Raw genomic sequence first — 22,696 nt, 5'->3', positions numbered from 1 at the left:
GCTATTTTTCCATTTACTTTGTCGCAGAATCCTAAATGGTACGGTCCGTCATCTTACATCATCCTCTGTGAACCAGGAAGTAGCTGTTAGCTTGCTAACAAACCTATGAAGAAACACTAATGTTATTTTTAGTTTTGGGTCCATTGTACCTACTGTTAACATGTTTTAGCGGAGACAAACCTTCTCAAATGTCTAAAAATGGAAGCCTTCTGTGGAACTTGATGTTTGCTGAATAACCAGTCATTCTGGCGGCTAACCCGCTCTAAAGCCATTTATCTTATCTGATCTAATCTTTTTGGCTGCGGGACCACATACGTGACCTCCACCTCTCCAATGCACCCGTGACGCCTCTCGGAGGATTACGGCTCTCTGCGCTCCTCCCTATTTCTACTACAGTACTACAACATCGAGTGTTGTCCTCAAAATGTGGAGGTCTCCACAGTTTCCGATCTTCCATGGCTGCCTGGAGCTCTGATGCTTTGATTGCAGTGCCCTGCCCGAGTACTCTATGTCAATAAAGTTCGTGATGGGCCTACCAGTTCCACACCATCTATTAGATAAAGGATACATACAGTATTATGGAAAACTAACTTTTGAATATTTGATTACAAATAGTTGTGTCTTCAGAGGGTCTGGCTAGCCATCAACTTGGAAATGAAACAACTAAATAAATGTATCGTTAGCTGGCGAGTCCTGAAAATGTGCTTGCGAGTGAGTCAGCCATTCTCCACTTCCTCTTACGAAACAGTGGCCCTAAGGAGTATAACAACTACACCCACGCTGAGTTTCTCCACAAAAGGCTTGGCATCTAAGTTGGACGAAATTCCAAAGCGAAGCATCCAAAGCACCATCATGTCAAAGCCAAACGGTAAGCAGAGCTGCAGCCTTTGCACAGATTGACGTTAGTAGCATTAGCTTCTTATAATAATGCAGATAAAGTTGTCAATGTGGGACTCGGAGGGGAGGAGGGGGCGGGGGGTATTTGTGTTTGCCAATATCTTGAGCTGCACCGCTTCTATTAACTGTCAAGTGTACAATAATGTTCCCTTGCATATATGCGGCTCACTGTTCCTGAATATACCTATTTGTGTTCCCCCCCCCCCCATGTAACCTTTGAATAGCAACTCTCTGGGAAATGCACCTACAGTGGTGCCTTGAGATATGAGTGCCTTGACATACGAGTATTTAGAGGTACGAGCTTTTGTCTTAAGATACGGGCAAAAATTTAATATATGAGGCTGTCACCACTAAATGGCGGAAGCACACTTGACAACATGCGGCCACCATCAACTCACATTGGTTTCCATGAAGTGGAAGGACATTATGAGCTGATGGCAGTGATGCACCACTAAGATGGTTTGCCTAGTGCCAATTAAGGAGGACAATACATTAGATACAGTCGTGTTTTGTGTTTTCATACAATACGATACTGTTGAGTGCAACTTGAAAAGGAATGAAGCATGAACAATGAAAGAATGAAAAAGCATTACAAAAATATTTTGGTTATTTTTCTGTTGGTTTTTTTTGGGAGGGTGGAATGGATTAATTCCATTTCCATTTGTTTCAATGGGGAAAGACAATTTCAGATACAAGCCTGGTCCCGAAATGAATTAAACTTGTATCTCAAGGCACCACTGGATTTGTTGTTTCGTTTTTTGTTTTTTTTTGCTGTTATCAAAACGCCTTAATATGCCACAAGATAGTGCCAAAGCCCTGTCCAATAAGAAAATAGAACATCTGTGTCAAGGAAGTATGTTTAATTGATACAATTCGAATGAGAGACAAACATCTTTATACGTCAGGGAGGAGGTAGCAGAGGTGTTGAGCCGCAAAGTTGCGAGAGTCTTTGCCAACTTTTTTGAAACGCGTTTCAGGCATCAAATTCAAAATGAGTAAATATTTGCAAAAACAATAACGTTCATTAGATTGAACATTAAATATCCATCCATCCATTATCTGAGCCGCTTCTCCTCACTAGGGTCGCGGGCGTGCTGGAGCCTATCCCAGCTGTCATCGGGCAGGAGGCGGGGTACACCCTGAACTGGTTGCCAGCCAATCACAGGGAACATTGAAACAAACAACCATTCGCACTCACAGTCATGCCTACGGGCAATTTAGAGTCTCCAATTAATGCATGTTTTTGGGATGTGGGAGGAAACCGGAGTGCCCGGAGAAAACCCACGCAGGCACGGGGAGAACATGCAAACTCCACACAGGCGGGGACGGGGATTGAACCCCGCACCTCAGAACTGTGAGGCTGACGCTCTAACCAGTCGGCCACCGTGCCGCCGAACATTAAATATCTTGTCTTTAAAGTGTATTCAATTGAATTTAGGTTGATAATAATTTGCAAATCTTTGTATTCTGTTTTATACAATGTCCCAACTTCATTGGAATTGGGCTTTGTATGCTAAAGTGTTCGGGATCATAATATAGGCCTATATAAACAGTTTAGCGGGTGTCAATTACTGATGTTTTAGTCGCTATTTGTGGGAGGACTTGGTCCCTATATTTCCCGCAAATTGTTGGGGGATTACTGGAATTCGGTGACTTGGTGATGAATTGCTACATTATCTCATAATACAATTATATCCATATGGGTGTATGCTTTAAGTGCTAAGCAGGGGTAAGCAGAGCTGCAATGAGTCTTGTTGGATAACATTATAACAGCGTCAGCTTCTGATAAGCTGTATTTACATACTTGATCGTTCTGTGAAGACGTATGGGCAGGAGGCCGTTTGTGTTTGGAGACACAAACAAAACAAAAATGTCAGCGTTGGACAAAACTTTTATTGTCTTGGCGCAGGCTTGTTTTCCACACCCTGGAGTTTTTTTTTTTTTTTTTTTTAATATCTTTAAGGAGGTTTTCATGTTTGCTTTTCAGAAAATGGCGTCATATCTCCCTCTGCAGGAGTAGTTTGTTTTCTCTGCCCCAGAGCCAAACTAAACACTGATTGCAAATGGTGATGGACAGAAGAAAATAACAACATACTTTATATTTATAGTGTGGACGGAATGAAGCTGTTGTAAGTCAAGACATTCAAGACATTTCACATATCTTTTTTTTTTTTAAATAAATGATAGAAACATTCATCGATGGCGGTCGTATTGTTTCAGCTGAGGAGCAAGACAATAGAAGCCAATAACAATAATGCTGAAGGCAAGGCCATGGAGGGGAAATAGTAAACATGGTCCTTAGTCAAGGCCTTAAAAAGACCACAAAGGCTTTATTATTACCGCAGAATTCACTTACAAATGAACTTTTGTAAGACAGACATTGACCCCCCCCCAAAAAAAAAAAAATATTTTAAGTTTTAGAATGTTTTTGTTTATTTGACTATTTTGGGGAAATTATGGACTTGTGTTATGGTAAGAGCACAAGTTTTCCATTTTTTTTTAAATGTTGTTGCCGAAAAAAATACACCAGGGGGCAGAGATAACACATTTAACAGCATACAACGCGATCCCAGGAAGAAGTCACACCCGGAAGTAGGTTCTGCTATGGTCCTGTAAAGCGGGAAAAGCGGTTCGATAAACGGGATGGTAAGTTTTTTATTTATTTTTTATTACAACCTTATCAAGGTTTAAGATGTCATTTCTTCAACTCACTCCACAGGAGATATAGGAAATAACCAAGTGAAATCTGTTTCGTGGCGTGTCAACGAAATGTAGCTAATTTTAGGAACGTTTGCGTCGAAAACGTAATCTCAAATTGGCGTTATTACGTATTTTGGTGCTCGTCTTTCGTAGGTAAGTATGAAAACCATAAAGGAACATGAATTGGTTATAATATGGCGCTGTGATCTACTTATCATTATTACAAGGGCGTAAAAAAAATCTGAAAATGCATGAACGTCAGTGTTGTAAATACGGCATGACCATTTCATACCAAATAGTATCAACCTGACTAGATAAATAAATAGTGCTTAAACTTATAAATGAATGCTATTTTTCCTCTCCCTATTCCTATTGTGTTTGTGTAGAGCTGTGTTTGCAAACCATTATCGAGCCAAGTACTGTATTTTACATTGGAAACATCTCACTTCACACTACCAAACAAAAATGTCACAAAAAGTAAGTAATGATGATTTCGTCTCAAATTACTCACAAATGTACACAGTGCTAAATCTGATATGCAAAGCTGATATGCACACAGGAATTGAAGAAATAATAGTGATTAATAATATATATGAAAATTATCATTTTAGTACCCATTAAGTGAAATCGGATAATTTACCACTATGGCCTAGTGGTTGGGAATCACGGAAATTGAAGAAATAATAATGATTATATGGATGAAAATTATCATTTTAGGACCGATGAAGTGCAATTTAATTACCACTATGGCATAGTGGTTGGGAATCACTGGATTAGTTCACTTTCACTCATTGCACGATAAATAGATAGTGCTTAAATCTCTCTGTGAATGCTAAGTGTGTCTCCATTTACCACTGAATTTATTTTTTCCATGATGTCATGCATTTATGGACATGGCGGCGGCCACCATGCTGGATGAATGCGCATTGTTTTGTTCAGATGTTTATTGAATTTGACAAGATATATTTAATGGCCATGGTTAATAAAAAAAAAAAAAAAAAGTGAATTACTGTGCATTGTTTGGCTGCAACAATACAGACGTGAGGTACAAAATCTCATTTTACTGTTTACCAGCTCCAAGAAGACTGAACATCTGTCAAGGAAAAGACGTTGCTTGTGGCTTCCACGAATCAGAAGAGCTGATTTCACTCCGGCCGGATACCTAGTCCATACGTCCGTGTTTGTTCTTTGTTGAAGGTAAGCTTTAATTTACGCATAGCAACGCTGGGCATGGCAATATGACCTAAAATTCATATCATAGTATAAATTGAATCCCTTCACAATAACGGTATATATCGCGATATAAGCTTCAGTGTAAAAATTATCATGGAAGCAATTATGAATGAGTTGTCGTTTTCATTAATATAATCATTGGTGTCGTGTTGCGTTAGTGCGTTATCAGCTGTTCAAACAGATTTGATAAGATTGATCTGAAGAGCTTTTACCACAAACCAAACAAACGTAAAGCTCGTTTATATATGGTTAGAACAGTTTTGCTGAGTAATTAATTGTATGTACATGTAATACTGTTATGTAATTTAATTACAACATTTATGTAATTGCAATCCATTACATTACTGGGAGAAAATGAGTAAGTAAATGACAATACCTTTTGTAAATTTCCATGATTACAATTGTAGTTACATTTGAAAAATAACAGCAAAAGCAGATTTTTATTTTTTTCCCCCCCACATCACCTTCTAAAGCAGACGCTTGTGATTGGCTCCCTCTGGTCATTCTGCCGTACTCGCAAACGTGACACATTTCTGTGGTTTTAATCAACTTTTTCAAAGGAAAGAGCCAAGGATCCTGCAGATGCATTCGGTCAAAACTAAGAAAAGTAATCAAAATGTAACCAATTGTAATTAGTTATATTACTTTGAGAAAGTAATTGAAATAGTTACACTATTATTAGACTTTCAACAGGGGAACTTGTAATCGTAACCAACTACATTTCCAATCTTTCCAAAACTGGGTAAGATAAATAACTTCCTGATTTTGTTTTGCAGTGTATTATATATCATATTCAGTTTGATTTTTATATTAATAGTTCAGGGTGTACCCTGCCTCTCGCTCAAAGATAGCTGGGATAGGCTCCAGCACGCCCGTGACCCTAGTGAGGATAATCTGTATGGAAAATGGATGGATGGATGGACACCGAGAGGTTCAGGACTGTGTGTTAGCCACTAGCTATCTAGCTGCAGCTCGTACTTTGGTGGCTGGTACAGCACAAGCGAGCATTCCCATATTGCTTTCTGAGCAGCTGGAAAAGCAGGGAGTAATGTACATGGACACACTGTTCTTTTCACCAGCTCTGAGCTGGTTTAAAAACAAAAACGGTGCTGCCTGGAAGCTCCGTAACCAGATGTGCAATCATGCATGAGCCATTTTTATACTGAGACAGATATGATGACATAATCAAAAAGGTTTATTGCGATTGGTCGGTTAAGTTCAAATCTGTACCTTCGTCCAAATGTATACCTTCTACCGATTATACCGCGCACCCGTACGATGAACTGACAAGACAATGTAGTAGGCAGAAATTAATCCAAACACAAATTCACCTTTGTGGCTGACAGAGTAGGCGTCCTTCTGCACCGAAGCATTACGGCTATTGATTTTTAACAAAACAGGCCTACTCAAATACCATCTAACCTATTTACACTCGTTTTTGACAACAACAAAAACAACTAAGACTTTCAGTTTTGAAGCGACAGTGCCACAGGGCTACTGTTGAGTCAAGAGGAGGTGGACTTATGAAACTTCTCAAGCAGTGTCCAAGAGAGTTAATAGAGTTGCTTTCAAGGTCTTTTTAACACTTAAGATTGGTTATTAATTTGTAAAAATAACAGACTACGTGGGGACTGACCATTACTATCAATTTGTGAAAAAAAAACATGAAATTGACTATATTTGGACATGCAGGGTTTCTGCCAGACAGCGACAATATACTGTATAAATATGATAATTTTACGACCAAATAAGTTAAATTGGGTAATAATTGCAATCAGTGCAATAAGAGTTTGGAATCACTGGACTAGTTAACTTCTTATGAGATAAATATTGTTTAAACATAAAAAGTATCCAATATACACTGAAACTCAACTCAATTTACTCACAAGTGTACATACTCAGTGTAAAATCTGGGTCCTGTTCTGTTGAACACAAAGTTGATATACTCGCAGGAATTGATGAAATACACACACGGAGATTTTCTTCAGCAGCACAGAGTTTCTCTCCTTTTTTACTTTTGATGGCAGTCATGCTTGAAAAGCCCAACTCGCATAGATCGGTTGTGGAAAATGGGAGCAGGGCTGAAATTGCTCTGTTCGCCAAAATGGGGAACTGTTTGGCAGCAGTCAGCCAAAAAGTGTCCAAAGGTAGATCAGCAAAGTTCAGCTTTAAACCCCGATTTTGCCTCAGTTCAGTGATTTCCTCCTGCTCCTGCAAAGTCATGTCCTTTCTGACTACAGTCGCGCTATATGGATTTCTAACCCAGTCCAAGGTGTCGGTGTCTAGTGAGGGGCAATAAAATGCCAACTTCTGCTCAAGAGTTTGCAAATGTTTACCTATTGTCTCACACAGTGCGGCACTGTCGACAATTTGCCATTTCTGAGTGTGTGGAAACATGTCGAGGTTGCCACATTGCACATGCTGCCGCCAGAGCTGCACCTTTGCGCGAAATCCATTTATTTTATCTGTACTTGTGAGCAGATTTTCATTTCGTCCTTGCATCCGTGCGTTCAGGTCATTCAAATGTTGAAATATATCTGCCAGGTACGCCAGTTTGGCACACCATTTTTCGCTTGAAAGCAACTTGGCATCATTGTGCCTCTCATTTGTCAGAGAGGCTCTTAGTTCCTCTCTCAGGTCATACACATGAGCTAAAACTTTACCACGGGACAACCACCGGAGCTCTGTATGGAGCAACAAAACTTCATGATCCACTCCCATTTCCTCACACAATGATGCAAACATCCAACTTTTTACAGGTCTCGTCTTTGCAAAATTGATCATGCGCACAATGTCATCCAACACAGAAGCTAGGTCTGCTGGTAATGTCTTGGTGATTAGTGTCTCACGGTGCAGTAAAAAATGCGTCACAATGACTTCCGGCTGTCGCTCTTTCACTCTGTTTACAAATCCCTTGTTGCGCCCAAACGTAGAATCCGCTCCATCGGTGCTGACACTTATGCAGTTTTCCCACTTAAGTCTTCCTTGTTCAAGGTACTCCGACGCAGCTCGGAAAATGTCCTCACCTGTTCTTCTTAATGGCAAGTCCTTGCAAAATAGGAAGTTTTCTTTGATGCAGTCTCCGTCCACAAAGCGCACATTTGCAAAAAGCTGTGAACATCCACACACATCGGTAGCTTCGTCAAGTTGCAAGGCAAATTTCCCACTCATGCGCAGCTTTTCCAAAACTCTCCTTTCAATGTCCGCAGACATGTTATCGATCCGTCTGGCGATCGTACTGGCTGAGAGAGGAACTTGGGTGATTTGTTTAAGCGCTCCTGGGCCGAGTATCTCATTAACGATGATTTTACAGGCAGGTAGTATTATTGTCTCTGCTATGGTGTGTGGCTGTTTGGATTTGGCGATGAGTTCAGCAACTTGGTAGTTAGCTTTTAGAACTCGCTCATTCCCCACAGTGTTTTTTCTCAATAAAGCAGACAGCTTCCCAGTCTGTTCACGCAGTTGAGCAAAATATTCTCGGTCTTTGTTTTGAAGTGACGGGTGTTTCGTTTGGAGATGACGTTTAAGTTTGCTTGGAACCATAGCACTGTTAGACAGCTTTTCCCCACACACCAAGCATAATGGAGTCAGCTCGGTTGGGTCCCCGGTAAAGATGAAACCAAAGGAAAGATAACTTTCGTTGTATCGTCTTGAGCAAACTTTTTTTGCTTTCTTCGGACCACGACTTATACTAGGACCTTCACCTGGGTCCGAATTTGCACCAGGACCGAGTCCGGATTTCGTTCTTTTCAAATATGTATCCATCGCTATCACAGCTGTCTCACTAAAAGTGTGCTGTGACTTATTCTGCTTTTTGAATGTCAACAACTGGATACACGGGTTACTTATTACATACCTGCTGTATAGTGGACAAGCATGAATTTTTTCTGACTCACTGCGTCGCTGGCATAGAGATACAAATAATTTTTTGGAACAGCTAAGTAAACGTGGTTGGGAATCACTGGTCCATAGCATGATACCATCTGTGCTTCTTAATTTGGGTCTTTGTGTTTCCTAAGATGGCGTCCGAAGGGCAAGATGTCACCCAGTGCAGCATCTCGCCAGTTCTCTTCATGACTGTGGAAGGAGAGCCCCTTGCCTTTTATCTGCGTCCGGGCCCTATCAAGAGCAAGCTGCAGCCTCTCATCAAAGCCGGGGGAGGCATTATGTGCAATGTCCAGAAGCCTGGAGCAATTTTGCTGATCGACCCTGAAGAAAAAGGCACTGTTAGTGAGAACACAGCTCACCGGTAAGTGTACAGTGAATATAAAAAGTCTACACACCCCTATTCCAATGCCAGGTTTTTGTGATTAACAAAAATGAAACCAAGATAAATAATTAGAAAACCCTTTTTTCCAGTATTAATTTGAAACCAAAACTCATCTTTTTGAAAGGGAAGTCAAAATATTCTACTGAGATAATGTGGTTGCACAAGTGTCCACACCCTCTTATAACTAAGGATGTGACTGTGTTCATAATTAGCCAGTCACATTCAAACTCATGTTAAATGGGAGTCGACACACACCCGTTACCATTTAAAGTCCCTCTGACTTAACCTAAATAAAATTCAGATGTTCTAAGAGGCGTGTCCTAATATTTTTGACATCTTACAGCACAAGCCATGGTCCGCAAAAAGCTTCCACAGCATTGGAGGGATTTCATTGTTCAAAGGTATCAGTCAAGAGAAGGGTACAAAAGAATTTCCAAAGCATTAAATGTAGCATGGAACACAGTGAATATAGTCATCTTCAAGTGGAGAAAATATAGCACAACAGTGACATTACCAAGAACTGGGTGTCAAACCTAGTATTTGAACAGCGCTGTGTAATTTTTTTATATCACTGTATGTATTTCAAAAAAGACAGTATCACTGAGCCAAGAATAAAACAAAATGGCTAATATTAATGTTGTATTTGGTATTTTACTTGTTTCAAACTCCAGCAGACTCACGCTTCAGGTGCATTGATTAAAGAACAAATAATCTGTAAACTATTTATTTTTAAGGGTTATGTTGTAAAATGGCGGCACGGTGTGTGACTGGTTTGAGCGTCTGCCTCACAGTTCTGAGGACCAGGGTTCAATCCCCGGCCCCGCCTGTGTGGAGTTTGCATGTTCTCCCCGTGCCTGCGTGGGTTTTCTCTGGGCACTCCGGTTTCCTCGCACATCCCAGAAACATGCATGGTAAGTTAATTGACAACTCTAAATTGCCCGTAGGTGTAAATGTGAGTGCGAATGGTTGTTTGTTTGTATGTGCCCTGCGATTGGCTGGCAACCAGTTCAGGGTGTACCCCGCCTCCTGCCCGATGATAGCTGGGATGGGTTCCAGCACGCCCGCGACAATAGTGAGGAGAAGTGGCTCAGAAAATGGATGTTGGGGTGAATGTGAATGTGGCCCATGAACTAAAATGAATTTCACGCAAATCAGTTTATTTATTTATATAAAACACAACCCAGTGCTTCACACTGTACAGTACACTGTTTAAAGTAACAATTTAGCATCGCTGACTGTAATACAATAAGTTAACCATACTACAATGTGCAACATAAAGGGATCCTCAGTTTATGATGCAGTTCCGTTGCTATGGTGGCAACGTAACCCTAAATTGTAATGAAGAGCTGACAATGGCACAATATCAATGACAAAACTGAAGGTGCTGTTTTAGAAACTGCAACCACAATGTGTTGCAAAGGCCACCTGTTTGCAAGACTAGCAAGGGGCCCAGAGGGACAGCTGATATTGGTCCATATCAACGACACAACTGGAACCCTGCAGATCATGCAACATGTTGGGATTCTGGAATCACCCCATTGGAGCTCCCTCCCCTAAGTTTGTTATTATCAGCAGTCTTTGTTTATGTCGATTATTCAATAAATGATATCCGTGGTAATCTGTTGTCCTGGATTTGTTTTAGGGGGTGGGGGTCTAGAAAACGCCCCTGCCTGCAGTTGTCTACCACTAGTGACTAATGCAGTAGTAAAGTTCTAATTACAGTAAATATATGTATGGAAAAACAGTAAGTATGGCGCTGACATAGGATGCATTATTACTTAGTTGAGCAAACTAAGAGTCAGCCATTAGTCACGTCGAAACGTCGTATGTGGAGGGACTGGAAGTGAACTGGGGATATATTTCTGAGGTGCATGTATTTTTATTTTTTAAATTTAGGTACGTGTCTATCCAGTACATCCACGATTGTGTGGAGAAAGATGAACAGCTGAACCTAGAGGACTACAGAATGAAAGGTGGAACGGTCCCGATGCGTTCTCCAAAATCTGGTGATGGTGACGTGATGTCTCACGCTAATTCAGGAGGTATACTCCAAATGCTACCCACTTACTTGGAAGAGAGAAAAAAAGATAATTGAAACGCATGCTAACTAACACGCGCTAATTGTGCAAACGCCGATCGACACAACATGGCGCATCTCGCAATTGAATCCGTTTGCTTTCCATCAGGCAGGCAAGCGTACAGCCCTGACGAAGACGCCGCCATTCTGAATTACGTCAGCCGGCAAAAGTCCGAAATTAAGGGCAACCGTCTCTGGCAGCGGATGGAAAAGGAGCGCGTGACCACTCACAGTTGGCAGTCAATGAAAGCCCATTACAAAAGTCACCTGGCTCAGAAACAGTCAGAAGACGTCGAGGAGGCGGAAGCAGTCGGAGAAGACGCCAAGGTCATTGAAACACAGTCCTCTTTTCTATTAACAATAGAGGGCGACAAATGACTACATTCATCGACTTGTCTGTGTAACGCTTGACAATAGACATATACAGATATATACGGACGGTAGATATGACGCCCCTTTTGGGCTCCGTCCCGACGACGACGCTAAGCTAGGGAGGTCAAAGACGGCAGCGCGTTCCATGTGCGTGGACGGCAAGAATATCGAAAGAACAAGAATGCCTGCACATTGTGCTGCATTCGGTTGCGTCCAACGCCGTACAATTAGGACAAGGCAAATGGGAGTAACCTTTCACGTGTTTTAAAAAAAAATAAAAAAAATGGTATTTTTCAAATGCGTATTGATAGCATCTGCTTTAGTGTTGACAAAAAAGTAAACCTCATGAAAATCGGTTGCGAAATGACGAAAATACAACTTAATTGTAATCGCCATGCATTGCCTTCGATGTGAACGTCGACCTCTCCAACATGGCCACCACGTAGGCACGTCGGTTATCCGGGCTACTACAGCGCGCTTGCGTATCTAGTGTTCATATCTATGGGGATTTTTGTTATCCATCTGCTTGCAGAACAATGACAAAGCTGAAGTGTCCGACAGTCCATCCTGTGAAGATGCTTCTCTTCCTCAAGTAGACTGTGAGCCAGGAGACCCTCCGCAAACTAACTCTGCTGATGAGCTAACACAGGTATGAATGACCTCACATTCACAGCTGTAACAAGTGTTGCCACAGTTACCATGAAGAAGACGTGACTGATTATTTGAGTTTAAAGGTAACTTTATTAGCTACATTCAGCAGATGCCGACAACACTGCCTCAACATAAAAATAATAACTGGTTTTGCCAATAATGTATTGGAAGTGAATTTTTAACAGTAATGTTTAAAAATAAAGCTTTTATTAAAAATATAAAATAAAGACAATATTTTTTCTATTCCTCACTGGCATAAATGCATAAATAAACAAAGGTGATGTGCAGAGCTGTGGCAACTATAGAGGAATAAAGTTGATGAGCCACACAATGAAGTTATGGGAAAGAGTAGTGGAGGCTAGACTCAGGACAAAAGTGAGTATTTGCGAGCAACAGTTTGGTTTCATGCCTAGAAAGAGTACCACAGATGCATTTTTTGCCTTGAGGATGTTGATGGAAAAGTACAGAGAAGGTCAGAAGGAGCTACATTGTGTCTTTGTAGATCTAGAGAAAGCCTATGACAGAGTACCCAGAGAGGAACTGTGGTACTGCATGCGGAAGTCTGGAGTGGCAGAGAAGTATGTTAGAATAATACAGGACATGTACGAGGGCAGCAGAACAGCGGTTAGGTGTGCTGTCGGTGTGACAGAAGAATTTAAGGTGGACGTGGGACTGCATCAGGGATCAGCCCTGAGCCCCTTCCTTTTTGCAGTGGTGATGGATAGGCTGACAGATGAGGTTAGACTGGAATCCCCGTGGACCATGATGTTTGCAGATGACATTGTGATCTGCAGTGAAAGCAGGGAGCAGCTGGAGGAACAGTTAGAAAGATGGAGGCATGCACTGGAAAGAAGAGGAATGAAGATTAGCCGAAGTAAAACAGAATATATGTGCATGAATGAGAGGGGTGGTGGGGGAAGAATGAGGCTACAGGGAGAAGAGATGGCAAGGGTAGAGGACTTTAAATACTTGGGGTCAACCGTCCAGAGCAATGGTGAGTGTGGTCAGGAAGTGAAGAAACGGGTCCAAGCAGGTTGGAACGGGTGGAGGAAGGTGTCAGGTGTGTTATGTGACAGAAGAGTCTCTGCTAGGATGAAGGGCAAAGTTTATAAAACAGTGGTGAGGCCAGCCATGATGTATGGATTAGAGACAGTGGCACTGAAGAGAAAACAGGAAGCAGAGCTGGAGGTGGCGGAAATGAAGATGTTGAGGTTTGCTCTCGGAGTGACCAGGTTGGATAAAATTAGAAATGAGCTCATCAGAGGGACAGCCAAGGTTCGATGTTTTGGAGACAAATTTAGAGAGAGCAGACTTCAATGGTTTGGACACGTCCAGAGGAGAGAGAGTGAGTATATTGGTAGAAGGATGATGAGGATGGAGCTGCCAGGCAAGAGAGCTAGAGGAAGACCAAAGAGAAGGTTGATGGATGTCGTGAGGGAAGACATGATGGCAGTTGGTGTTCGAGAGGAGGATGCAGGAGATAGGCTTACATGGAAAAGGATGACGCGCTGTGGCGACCCCTAACGGGACAAGCCGAAAGGAAAAGAAGAAGAAGAAGTTGTTTATTTCTATTGTTCAAGGTGGCGATTATCACGAATAACTGGCGAGAGGAGCATTAATTGTATGATGGTAAATTGTGTGACCCTGTGAAATCAAGCGTGCTGTTATCTTTTTATTTTGGGAATTATTTCTAGCCATTCTGTTCATTTCTATTTCAAAAGGTGGCAGTTATCTCAACTAAAAAACATTGACAAGTTTACATTATGCAAGCGTTTCAGAAGAGGAGAGGTGTATAAGTCTTGAGCAGGCATTAAAACATTTGCTCTAGCCAAATTTGTCAGACTGTCAAGTAGACTTAAATACGGTTTAAATAGAGGAAAGCTTTAAAGGGATTCTTTATAGATAGCCTTGATGTATATTGATTTCCATACACTAGAAGTGACGAAGAGTCTTCATGAATACAGACTGTATTGTACTGTATGTCTACAGATTGACTTGCTCTTGGCATCTGAAAAAGGACCACTGGGTGATGTCCAAGCTCAAACATCTGTCCCTCCCCAGCCAGAGGAGAAGATCTTGAACCTGCCCGGGGACAAAATCCAACAAGCGACAACTGCTGAAGCAGAAATGTGCGTCTGCTCAAGGTCAGAGGAGAGCACCGAACCCGGACCAGACCAGCTGCAAGCAAAGACATCGCCTCAAAATGAACAAACACCGGAGAGCACAGATCCCACCTCGTCAGAGCCCCAAAGCGATGGTTCGACAAGTAACGATGTAGTGCAGCCCGTGCGTGTGCCTCGGCACTCATTGCGCAGCTCGGTGCATAGACGGTTCGAGGATTCTGAGGAAGAACCATACACCACAAAGCTCCGTTCATCATCATCGTCATCATCAGCAGCAGCTTCTGTCAGGCGACTGCCATCCTCCCCTCCCACCCCAAGGAGAACCAGGTCAGCCTTGTCCTTTCTTCAAGAAGAAACCAGAGAGGAGGAGCCGCCTTCTAAGAGAGCAAAAGGAGAGAGCTCATCCGCAACAGCAGATGAAGCACCAGAAGAAGCAACAGCAGCAATAGAAGAAGAAGCAGCAGTAGCAGGAGGAGAAAAAGAAGCAGCAGCAGAAGAAGAAGCAGCAGCAGCAGCAGCAGAAGAAGCAGCAGAGAGTCAACAAGAGGATGTCGAGCAGCCTCCTGCCACACCACAAGCAGGTCCATCTCATGTCAACCAGCCAAGTAAGACTTCCTAAACTACACTTCTTATTAAAAGTTAGAGATGAAATCAGGCGAAATTTCAGGATGAACCTAAAATGCACTTTAAGCTTTAAAGGTGGTTAATTTCACCTTCTTTTAACTTTTGAATGCACATGTCCAAGTGTTCAGTGTTTCAATACTTTTTGCACAACTTGCTGTTCTCTAACAAAGAGCTGAACAGCAACATTCTCAATAGGTGTTCAATCCACTAAAGGACCAAATACATTTCCTAGTTAAATTCGAATTTGGATTGAAACATCATGAGACCAAGACAACGCCGAACATTGATTGAATTGATCAACAGTTCCTTGGCATTGCTTGGCTACAAACAGGATATTTTCTGAGGAAAGTGGCCCCTGACCTCAAAATGTCAGCTGTTTGCAACAGAGATAGAGAGACTGGAAGAGTAAGAGAAATGCATAGAAGTGAAAATTTTTGAAAAATTATTGGTCCATTCATGGATAAAACCCCTGCTGTGAATTTTTCTGTTCAACTCCTTGTTAGAGAACACAAAGTTGTGCAAAAAGTTCCCAGATGTTGAACAGTTGGACATGTGCATTTAAAAGTTTGGGGAAGGTCCAATTAAGTGTATCTGCTGTAAAGGTTACAATGCATTTTAGGTTCATCCTGAAGTTACACATGAAAGCTGAATATCCCTAACTTTTTTATGAGTAGTGTACTACAAATCTTTAAACTAGATTAGATGAAAATTCCTTCCTTTTATTTTTTTCATCTTGCTGTTTTCAGGTGAGTCCAAACCAAGGCAGACACAAAGGAAGAAGAAGAGGAAGCTGGGAATTATTGAGAGAGCCACAAAAGAGTTTTTGAGCACCTCCAGTAGCAGCTCCAGTGACAGTAGCAGTGACAGTGACAGTGACAGTGACAGTGAAAGTGAGGTAGACAGATAGATGTACTTTATATACTTTTGGGGGACGTTAAACAGCACTTTCATAACGCTAACCGCCAAGTTTAGTGCAGTTGAGCCTAAGATTAACATTTTGTGTTTACATTAAACAAGAGGTTTTCAAATGTTGACTTGTTAGTTTGTCAAGTCCTTTTTAGTAGTCAGTAAATATGTCTGGTGCCATAAACATAAATCATTCACCATTTGGAGATATTAAATGGCACTTTATAATACAACCCCAACCAAGTTAAGTACAGTTTACCCCAAGATGCACTTGTCTTTGTTTACATTAGACAATTTGTTTACAAATGTTGACTTGTTAGGTTGTCAAGTCCGTGTTAATTTGCAGTAAATATGTCCAGTGCAATAAACATAGCTGTAAAAGGAACAATGTTTCGTCTTCAATGTGATCCGGGCTCAGCTGCACTGGGATGGTCCACTTGTGGCAAGAAGAATCACAAGTCCTTTCTCCGTCCCTCAGTCCCGTGTGGAAGTTTTCCGAACCCCGTCCGAAACAGCGGTGCCGGAATCACTGGCCTCCGCGGAAGTTTGTCCAGCTCAGCCCGACACGCCCTCCCCTGAAGGAGAACCCGTCGTATGGAAGACCCCGCCACAGCGCCGTCTTTCTCCGGAACCAAGCAGCACTGTGAGGGTGGCATCCAAAGCTCAAATGGACGATGAGTCTTCTAAAGAAGACTCTGTCCCACCAGAGCGAGTTCAGCTTGAGGAGGACAAGCAGCGCATCAGAGAGCTGATGAAGCAGACAAACCAGGTGCACTGTTTCAATTATTCATCACATGCTTGAAATTGTAGATTTATTTAATTGCACATAGCCAAGTGTAGACAGCTACACCAGTTTCCCAACCAGGGTGCGGTGGCACCTTCGTGTGCCATGAGATATCATCGGGGGTGCCATGGGAAATTATCCAGTTTCACCTAAAAACAATTATTTTATTTATTTTTACAAATATATCTTCATCTATCTTTGCCAGTGACATGTAGTGACTGGCAGAACGGTTATTGTAATTTCTCGTGTATAATGCGAATTTTTTCCCCTCCAAAAAAATTGTCAAACGTCAATAGTGCCCATTATACATAGGTATAAGGGAAAATTATAAAGACTTTCCCATTTTATAAATGTATGCCGCCATCTAGAGGTTATGAAAAAGCTGTACACGTTCATTACAATATGCCACCGCCCCCTAGAGGTTATGAAAAAGCTATACACTTTCATTCTAATATACCACCGCCACCTAGTGGTTATAAAACAGGTGTAGCCTACACTTTAATCCCAATATTACAGGGGTAGATATGACTTCATATATGTACAATTGTGCTCATTAAGTTTACATAGTCGGGCAGAATTTGTGAAATATTGGGTTTTTTTTGTTGTTGTTTTTTTTTTTTTTTTAAAATACGACTGATGACTAAACAACAACCATCATTAATTTATTTATGGTTATGTTTTGATTAATTTGTTTTCTGAAATGCTTGACAGTTTAATTTGAATTCCATTAAAATAAAATTAAATGTGTTTCTCCTGGTCCTTCATGTTTTCTTTAAAGAACTGTACACCTTACAAATTCTGCCTGGGTAATCAAACATCTGAGCACAACTGTGTGTCTAAAATGCTTCCTCCCACATTCCAGAAACATGCATGTTAGGTTTATTAAATACTCCCAATTATCCATAGGTTTGAATGTAAGCAGAATGCTTGTTTGTCTATATGTGCCCTGTGATTGGCTGTTCACCAGTGTACCCCCTGCCGCTCGCCCAAAGTTAACCTGAGGGAGGCTCCAACTCGCACAGGATAAGCTCTATAGAAGAAGAATAATCAAATGTTATTGTCATGAACATGCATGCATGCTCACGAAATTTGTTCTCTGCATTTGACCCATCGCAGTGAACACCTACACATGTTAGTGGGACACACTGGAGCAGGGGGCAGAAGTTATGAAAATGCATTTGAACGAATAAATGCCTTTGATTAAGAACCATCAAATGCCTCTTGGCCACTATTTGAGCAAATATCGGAGCTTACCGTTACTTCCATCCATCCATCCATCCATTTTCTGAGCCGCTTCTCCTCACTAGGGTCGCGGGCGTGCTGGAGCCTATCCCAGCTGTCATTGGACAGGAGGCGGGGTACACCCTGAACTGGTTGCTTACCGTTACTTGTTAATAACAAAGAAAATATACAGCCATAATCCATTTTGTCTTAAAAAAAAAAATCAAATCCTGTAGTTACTCCACTTCTGTTATAAAATTGAATTTGGGTTGTTTATATCTTAGCACAATCTAATGTATTAATACTAATTAATTAATGTAGTAATAGTGTAATACTTTTGTTTGTTTTTGTATGATGATCTTGAAAAACTGTTCGAAAAGTGTTTGATTTTTTTAGTTGCTGATTTATTTTTATTTTTTTAAATATACCTGCTAGGACTTGAAGTCTGTCACTAAAGCCTTGCTGAAGGCCAGCGGCGACGTCTCGGCTGCCTCGCGCCTGCTTTCGGATCCCGTGTCCTTCTGCGTACCACTTTGGAACCGCAGAGACGACAGCTTCCTATTGTCGGCCGACCCCGCTGCTTTCCGGCAGCTACAGGGGAAGTACGGTGAGGAGGGTGTTGCCAAGCGGATGGTGTTCCTCAATGTGGAGCGGTGAAAATGTGGAACATGCCCGCCTGTTTTTCTTTTATTTTTTTAAAAGGCATTCCTGATATGTAGTTAGGTGATTTTAGATCTGTTTAATACTCTATTCTATTTGGGTATTTTACCCTGAATTCACCTCTGACTGTTTTTAAAGTTGTTCGAATTAAGCCGCATAATAAATCATTAAATACCCTTTATCAAAAAATAACACTGGTTTACTCTCTCTTTCGTCTCGCTGAGGGCAGCATAGCGATTTAGTGGTTATCACCTGCCTCACAGGTGAGAGGTTCTGGGTTTGAACCTCAAAGCTAATCTCGTGAGACTCAGTGAGCATGAAGTTTTGTTTTGTTGTATGTACCTCTTCCCCACTTGCACCTAAAAAAAATTAAATAAAAAATAGGCCAGTTATTACCATGTTTTGTCATGCAAACCTGTTGAAACACCATACATAATGCATTATGGGTATTTTTAAAAAACGTTTGAAAAAAATATTTTACTCAAATCTGAGGTGTGCATACACCACAGGTTGTGAATACCTTAAAAGTGCTACGAGATGACTATCGCTGAGCAAACAGGTGAGTAGCTTTACTTATTTTACTTTTATTGTACAGCAGTTACTAGTACTATCATAGTTACTTCTCTTTACTTGTAATATATTTAGGGATATTAAAATGTTCATTAAAACAGCTGTACAGTTAAAGCATTTTAAGTAATTAATTTACTCAATATTTCCTGTGACGAAGCCATTTTGATGTCTTTCAGTATTCACACAATAAGACATGAGACAAAGAATTCTCCCCTCACTGTTTATTTCAGCTTAACACTAGATTGAGTACATTCATTATTTTTGTCCCACCCCCACATGAATATGTTATTACTTATTTTAAGAATTAAAAAACAAAATAAAAATGCAAAAAAAAAAAAAGGATGAAAACTAATTAAAGGAACACCATGATGCTCACTCTCATGGCCAAGGCACCTTTTACCACCTCCTGCATCACAGGTCATGAAAAGGAGATACTAATTAAAAACAAGCTGATGAGCACACAACATCCATTTTAAAAAAGTCTAGTATAAAACACATTTTTAGTATGAAATATTCACATACTTGCACATTGTTAAGCACACATCCCTGCTTTTGAACATTTAAACAGCAACACAGTTGCACAACTTTGTGAAACTCCATAAATCAATTGCCTTGTTACAAAGCAGGCTGGTTTTTAATTAAACATAAAAAAATTTAAATGCTCCAGATGTATTACTGTACTCTTATATGATGTACAGTAAACAGATGTACTGTGAGTGACGCTCACTCTCGTCTCAACATAATCCATGGTAGTTATCTCCATTAGTTTTACATTCTTGTCAAAGTATGACAAAAGTAAATGAATATAATTAAAAACATGTTGTAAATCTATGACTAGCATCAGTGCCATTTTGATGAAAACAGCACAAGTTTCTCAAAATATGCTTTAAAAAAAAAAAAAAAAAAAAAAACTCCTTTCTGCCCAATAAAAACATGCTGGAAAAAAAGTATGTCATTAACATTTTGCTTAATTGGAAGTTATTTCAGTTCATACATTAGAATACAAAAAGGCCATGGAAACGTCACATCTGCCCTACATGCGTCATATCATCTTTCACGCTAAACTTAGCGGCGTTAGCACTGATAAACAGATAGTGTTGTAATGTACAGCAGAAGCTTCAAAGTGGAACACCACAAAAGTTGTACAATTTGTAATTCAATTACACGCCTAAAGAGTCGAAACAAACGCTGAAAAGATTAGTAGTTTTGCTTTACTTCAGCTTTATTAAACAGTGGTTAACTTATTTTTATACTTGAATAACAGCTTGAGTTTTGAGATGAGAACAATGAGGAAGTCAACCAGTCAGGGAACACATTGTGTTCCACTTTGGAGAGTCCACTGTATTACTGGTAGCTAAAAGGCCTCTGGGGTATGCAATGTACCGAACGCACAAATCATGATGTTGCAATGCATTAAAACAAAAATATACACAAAACAACTTAAGAAGAAAGAATGTGAAGGAGATTTTGGGAGGGACCTCAAAGTATGTCCTTTGGTTTTTGCTTTAGAGGTTCAAGGGCTTCGTTTGGTTTTGATCGTATTCTGAATTTGTGACATGGAGGTTTCCATCCTTTTGGAATCATGTATCTGTGTGCTGCACAAGGCTAGAGAAGGGCTTTTTACATCAGGTTGCAAATAACGTGCTTCCTGTTTGCTTGTGGATATAAGGCAGATACTCTTGAATATGGAAAAAAATGTTAATGTTATTATTTTAATGTTTTAAATGCTACTGAAAGTCACGTGCGGAGAAAATCATATGCGCTGTAGAAAAAACACCTGCTTTGGTTAGAAGGCTAATTGTATTGGTTCTAGGAGAGAAAGAAGCAAGCTCGTCTATATGCAAGGCCAGCTCCATTGCATAGAACTTCAGTTTTGCACTGATGCTTTAAAAAAAAAAAAAAGGCTGTGCTCTTTTCCCTCTTCAACAAGAAAACATCCCTGGCAACAACCCCCTTCGACATCAAAATATACCCGCTTTCAAATCAAAAACCAGGATCGGACAATCTTAAACATGTCTGTCAGCAGTGGCATCTGCTCAATCTGTTTGGCCTCCGATGCAAGTGGACTGTAACGTCTATTATTAGTTATTAGTCTTATTTATTATCAAAGATATGTGTCTCAAGCCAAGTCCTGACTCTTTAACTCCCAAATCCAAGTGGAGTATCAAGTTTTTGTTATTGTTTGGTTAAGTCAGCAAAACATTGACTGGAGTTGATTTGAGTCTACAAATTTCAAAAATATTTTTCAGACAACAGTCCTGAAATAATGTTTCAAGGTTACAAACGGTGCCCAACTAGTTTAGCCGATTTCCGCCTTCTCGGGCAATCAGACTTGTTGCCAAAACACTTCCGTACTACAAATCTCACTCCCTGTTTTAAGATACAAAATGGTAGCGGTTGCTAAGTGCCGTTTTGACGGTAAAATCGCGGCATTAGCAATGGAAAAAACAGTTACCTAATACAAAGTCGAAGGTCCCAAAAGTCATACAATTTGGAGTGCGACATGAGGTGTCAACAAATCTAATGAGTTTAGCTCAGTGACCATCTAAAGGATTGAATCCACAAATGACGCATACTAATTCCAGTTTACCTACAAAAATGCCACTAGGTAACAGAAGACATCCTCCTGTTTCCTCTCAGTTTGTGTCAGTCTGGCCTTTTCAAAGAGTGAGTAGTTTTACTTTGACTTTTTTTTTGAATTTTTTTTTTTACTTTTGTTATCTATTCATCCATGCATGTTTCCTTATTGGGGTTGCAGATTGGGGTTGAGCTGTCGCCTATCCGAGCTGAGCTTTACGAACTCTTAACTCTACAGAGTCTACACAGGAGGTCCTGAACTGAGATTCAAACCAAGGACCTCAGGCAGACATGCTCACCACTGGTTCACCATGCTTCCCATCTAAAGGATTAACGCCACAAAAACATTACTTTCCTTTTCCCTCTCCCTTACGTCACCGTCAGGCCTCTTCAAAGGGTGCGTAGTTTTATTTCATTCTATTTATGTTTGCTTTTCTTATTCAATGCAAAACGATGCCAGTATGGTCGGTATGACATGAAATCGGTTTGGTATAATCCTGGTAAAATGACAAACTAACAAACAGTGACCTCCCAGTGGAGGTCATTTGAAAGCTATTCCATAGAGCGCAGACCTCCAAAACTATCTGTAGCCGAGTAAATATCCAGAATGGAAAAGAGCAGCCCTTTCTCTTAGTGACAAGCCTCACCATCGACTAAACAAAATAGTTATAAAAGCACCAACATTGTGATCCTCAGTGAGCATTTTTTTTCCTTTTTTAGGTTACTGTCACACACACACCAGCGTCTCCAGGCGGTCATCAACTAACAGGGACTTCGGCGTCCGCGTCCTTGTCCGAGATCTCGCCCTGGATCTCGTCGGTGTTCCCTGAGTCGCTGCTGGCAGCGGAGCTGAACGACGGCGAGCTCCTGCCGCCTTTAATCATGCGCCGGCACGTCTCCATCTGCACGTCCAGGCCTCGCTTCATGCTACACATCTCCATGTACTCGTGCAGGTGTCTGTTCATGTCGCTCTTGGCTGTGGCCAGCTCCATCTAAAACCAAGAAGGAAAGAAACATCAAGTTGATGAATA

The 22,696-nt window shown here is 40.9% G+C and overlaps 2 protein-coding genes across 8 annotated transcripts in view; one reads left to right on the top strand and one right to left on the bottom strand.

Annotated features, from left to right (window-relative positions):
• The first annotated feature begins 3,417 nt into the window (after window positions 1-3,417).
• Window positions 3,418-19,427, top strand: terf2ip (telomeric repeat binding factor 2, interacting protein). 4 transcript variants are annotated; one of them, XM_061783959.1, is made up of 11 exons: window positions 3,474-3,543; window positions 3,984-4,074; window positions 4,672-4,794; window positions 8,850-9,079; window positions 10,997-11,142; window positions 11,287-11,504; window positions 12,082-12,198; window positions 14,190-14,928; window positions 15,694-15,842; window positions 16,332-16,622; window positions 18,294-19,427. In XM_061783959.1, exons 4-11 carry the CDS (start codon window positions 8,850-8,852, stop codon window positions 18,513-18,515), a joined length of 2,112 nt encoding a protein of 703 aa, XP_061639943.1. In that variant the 5' UTR covers window positions 3,474-3,543; window positions 3,984-4,074; window positions 4,672-4,794; the 3' UTR covers window positions 18,516-19,427. The 4 variants fall into 4 exon arrangements, with proteins under 4 accessions (XP_061639942.1, XP_061639941.1, XP_061639943.1 ...); XM_061783960.1 differs by lacking the exon at window positions 3,474-3,543 and adding an exon at window positions 3,589-3,750; XM_061783958.1 differs by lacking the exon at window positions 3,984-4,074 and having other exon boundaries at window positions 3,418-3,543.
• Window positions 19,293-22,696, bottom strand: part of iffo2b (intermediate filament family orphan 2b) — a 29,914-nt gene continuing 26,510 nt past the window's right edge. For all 4 annotated transcript variants that reach the window (XM_061783961.1, XM_061783962.1, XM_061783964.1 and 1 more), the window contains exon 8: window positions 19,293-22,657. In XM_061783961.1, the coding sequence (XP_061639945.1) occupies window positions 22,424-22,657 (234 nt within the window). In that variant the 3' untranslated portion in view covers window positions 19,293-22,423. The remainder of the gene's footprint in view (window positions 22,658-22,696) is intronic.

Source organism: Phyllopteryx taeniolatus, chromosome 9 (assembly GCF_024500385.1).
Source record: "Phyllopteryx taeniolatus isolate TA_2022b chromosome 9, UOR_Ptae_1.2, whole genome shotgun sequence".
NCBI classification, from domain to species: domain Eukaryota; kingdom Metazoa; phylum Chordata; class Actinopteri; order Syngnathiformes; family Syngnathidae; genus Phyllopteryx; species Phyllopteryx taeniolatus.
The sequence above is the reverse complement of the archived record's forward strand: the minus strand, read 5'-3'. Positions and strand labels throughout refer to the sequence as shown.

What these genes read in the sequence shown, in the direction of transcription:
- terf2ip (XM_061783957.1), top strand. An exon ending in CAGTCGGAGAAGACGCCAAG is followed by an intron (nt 11,505 to 12,081) that starts GTCATTGAAACA and finishes ATCTGCTTGCAG; the next exon opens with AACAATGACAAAGCTGAAGT. An exon ending in CTGCTGATGAGCTAACACAG is followed by an intron (nt 12,199 to 14,189) that starts GTATGAATGACC and finishes GTATGTCTACAG; the next exon opens with ATTGACTTGCTCTTGGCATC.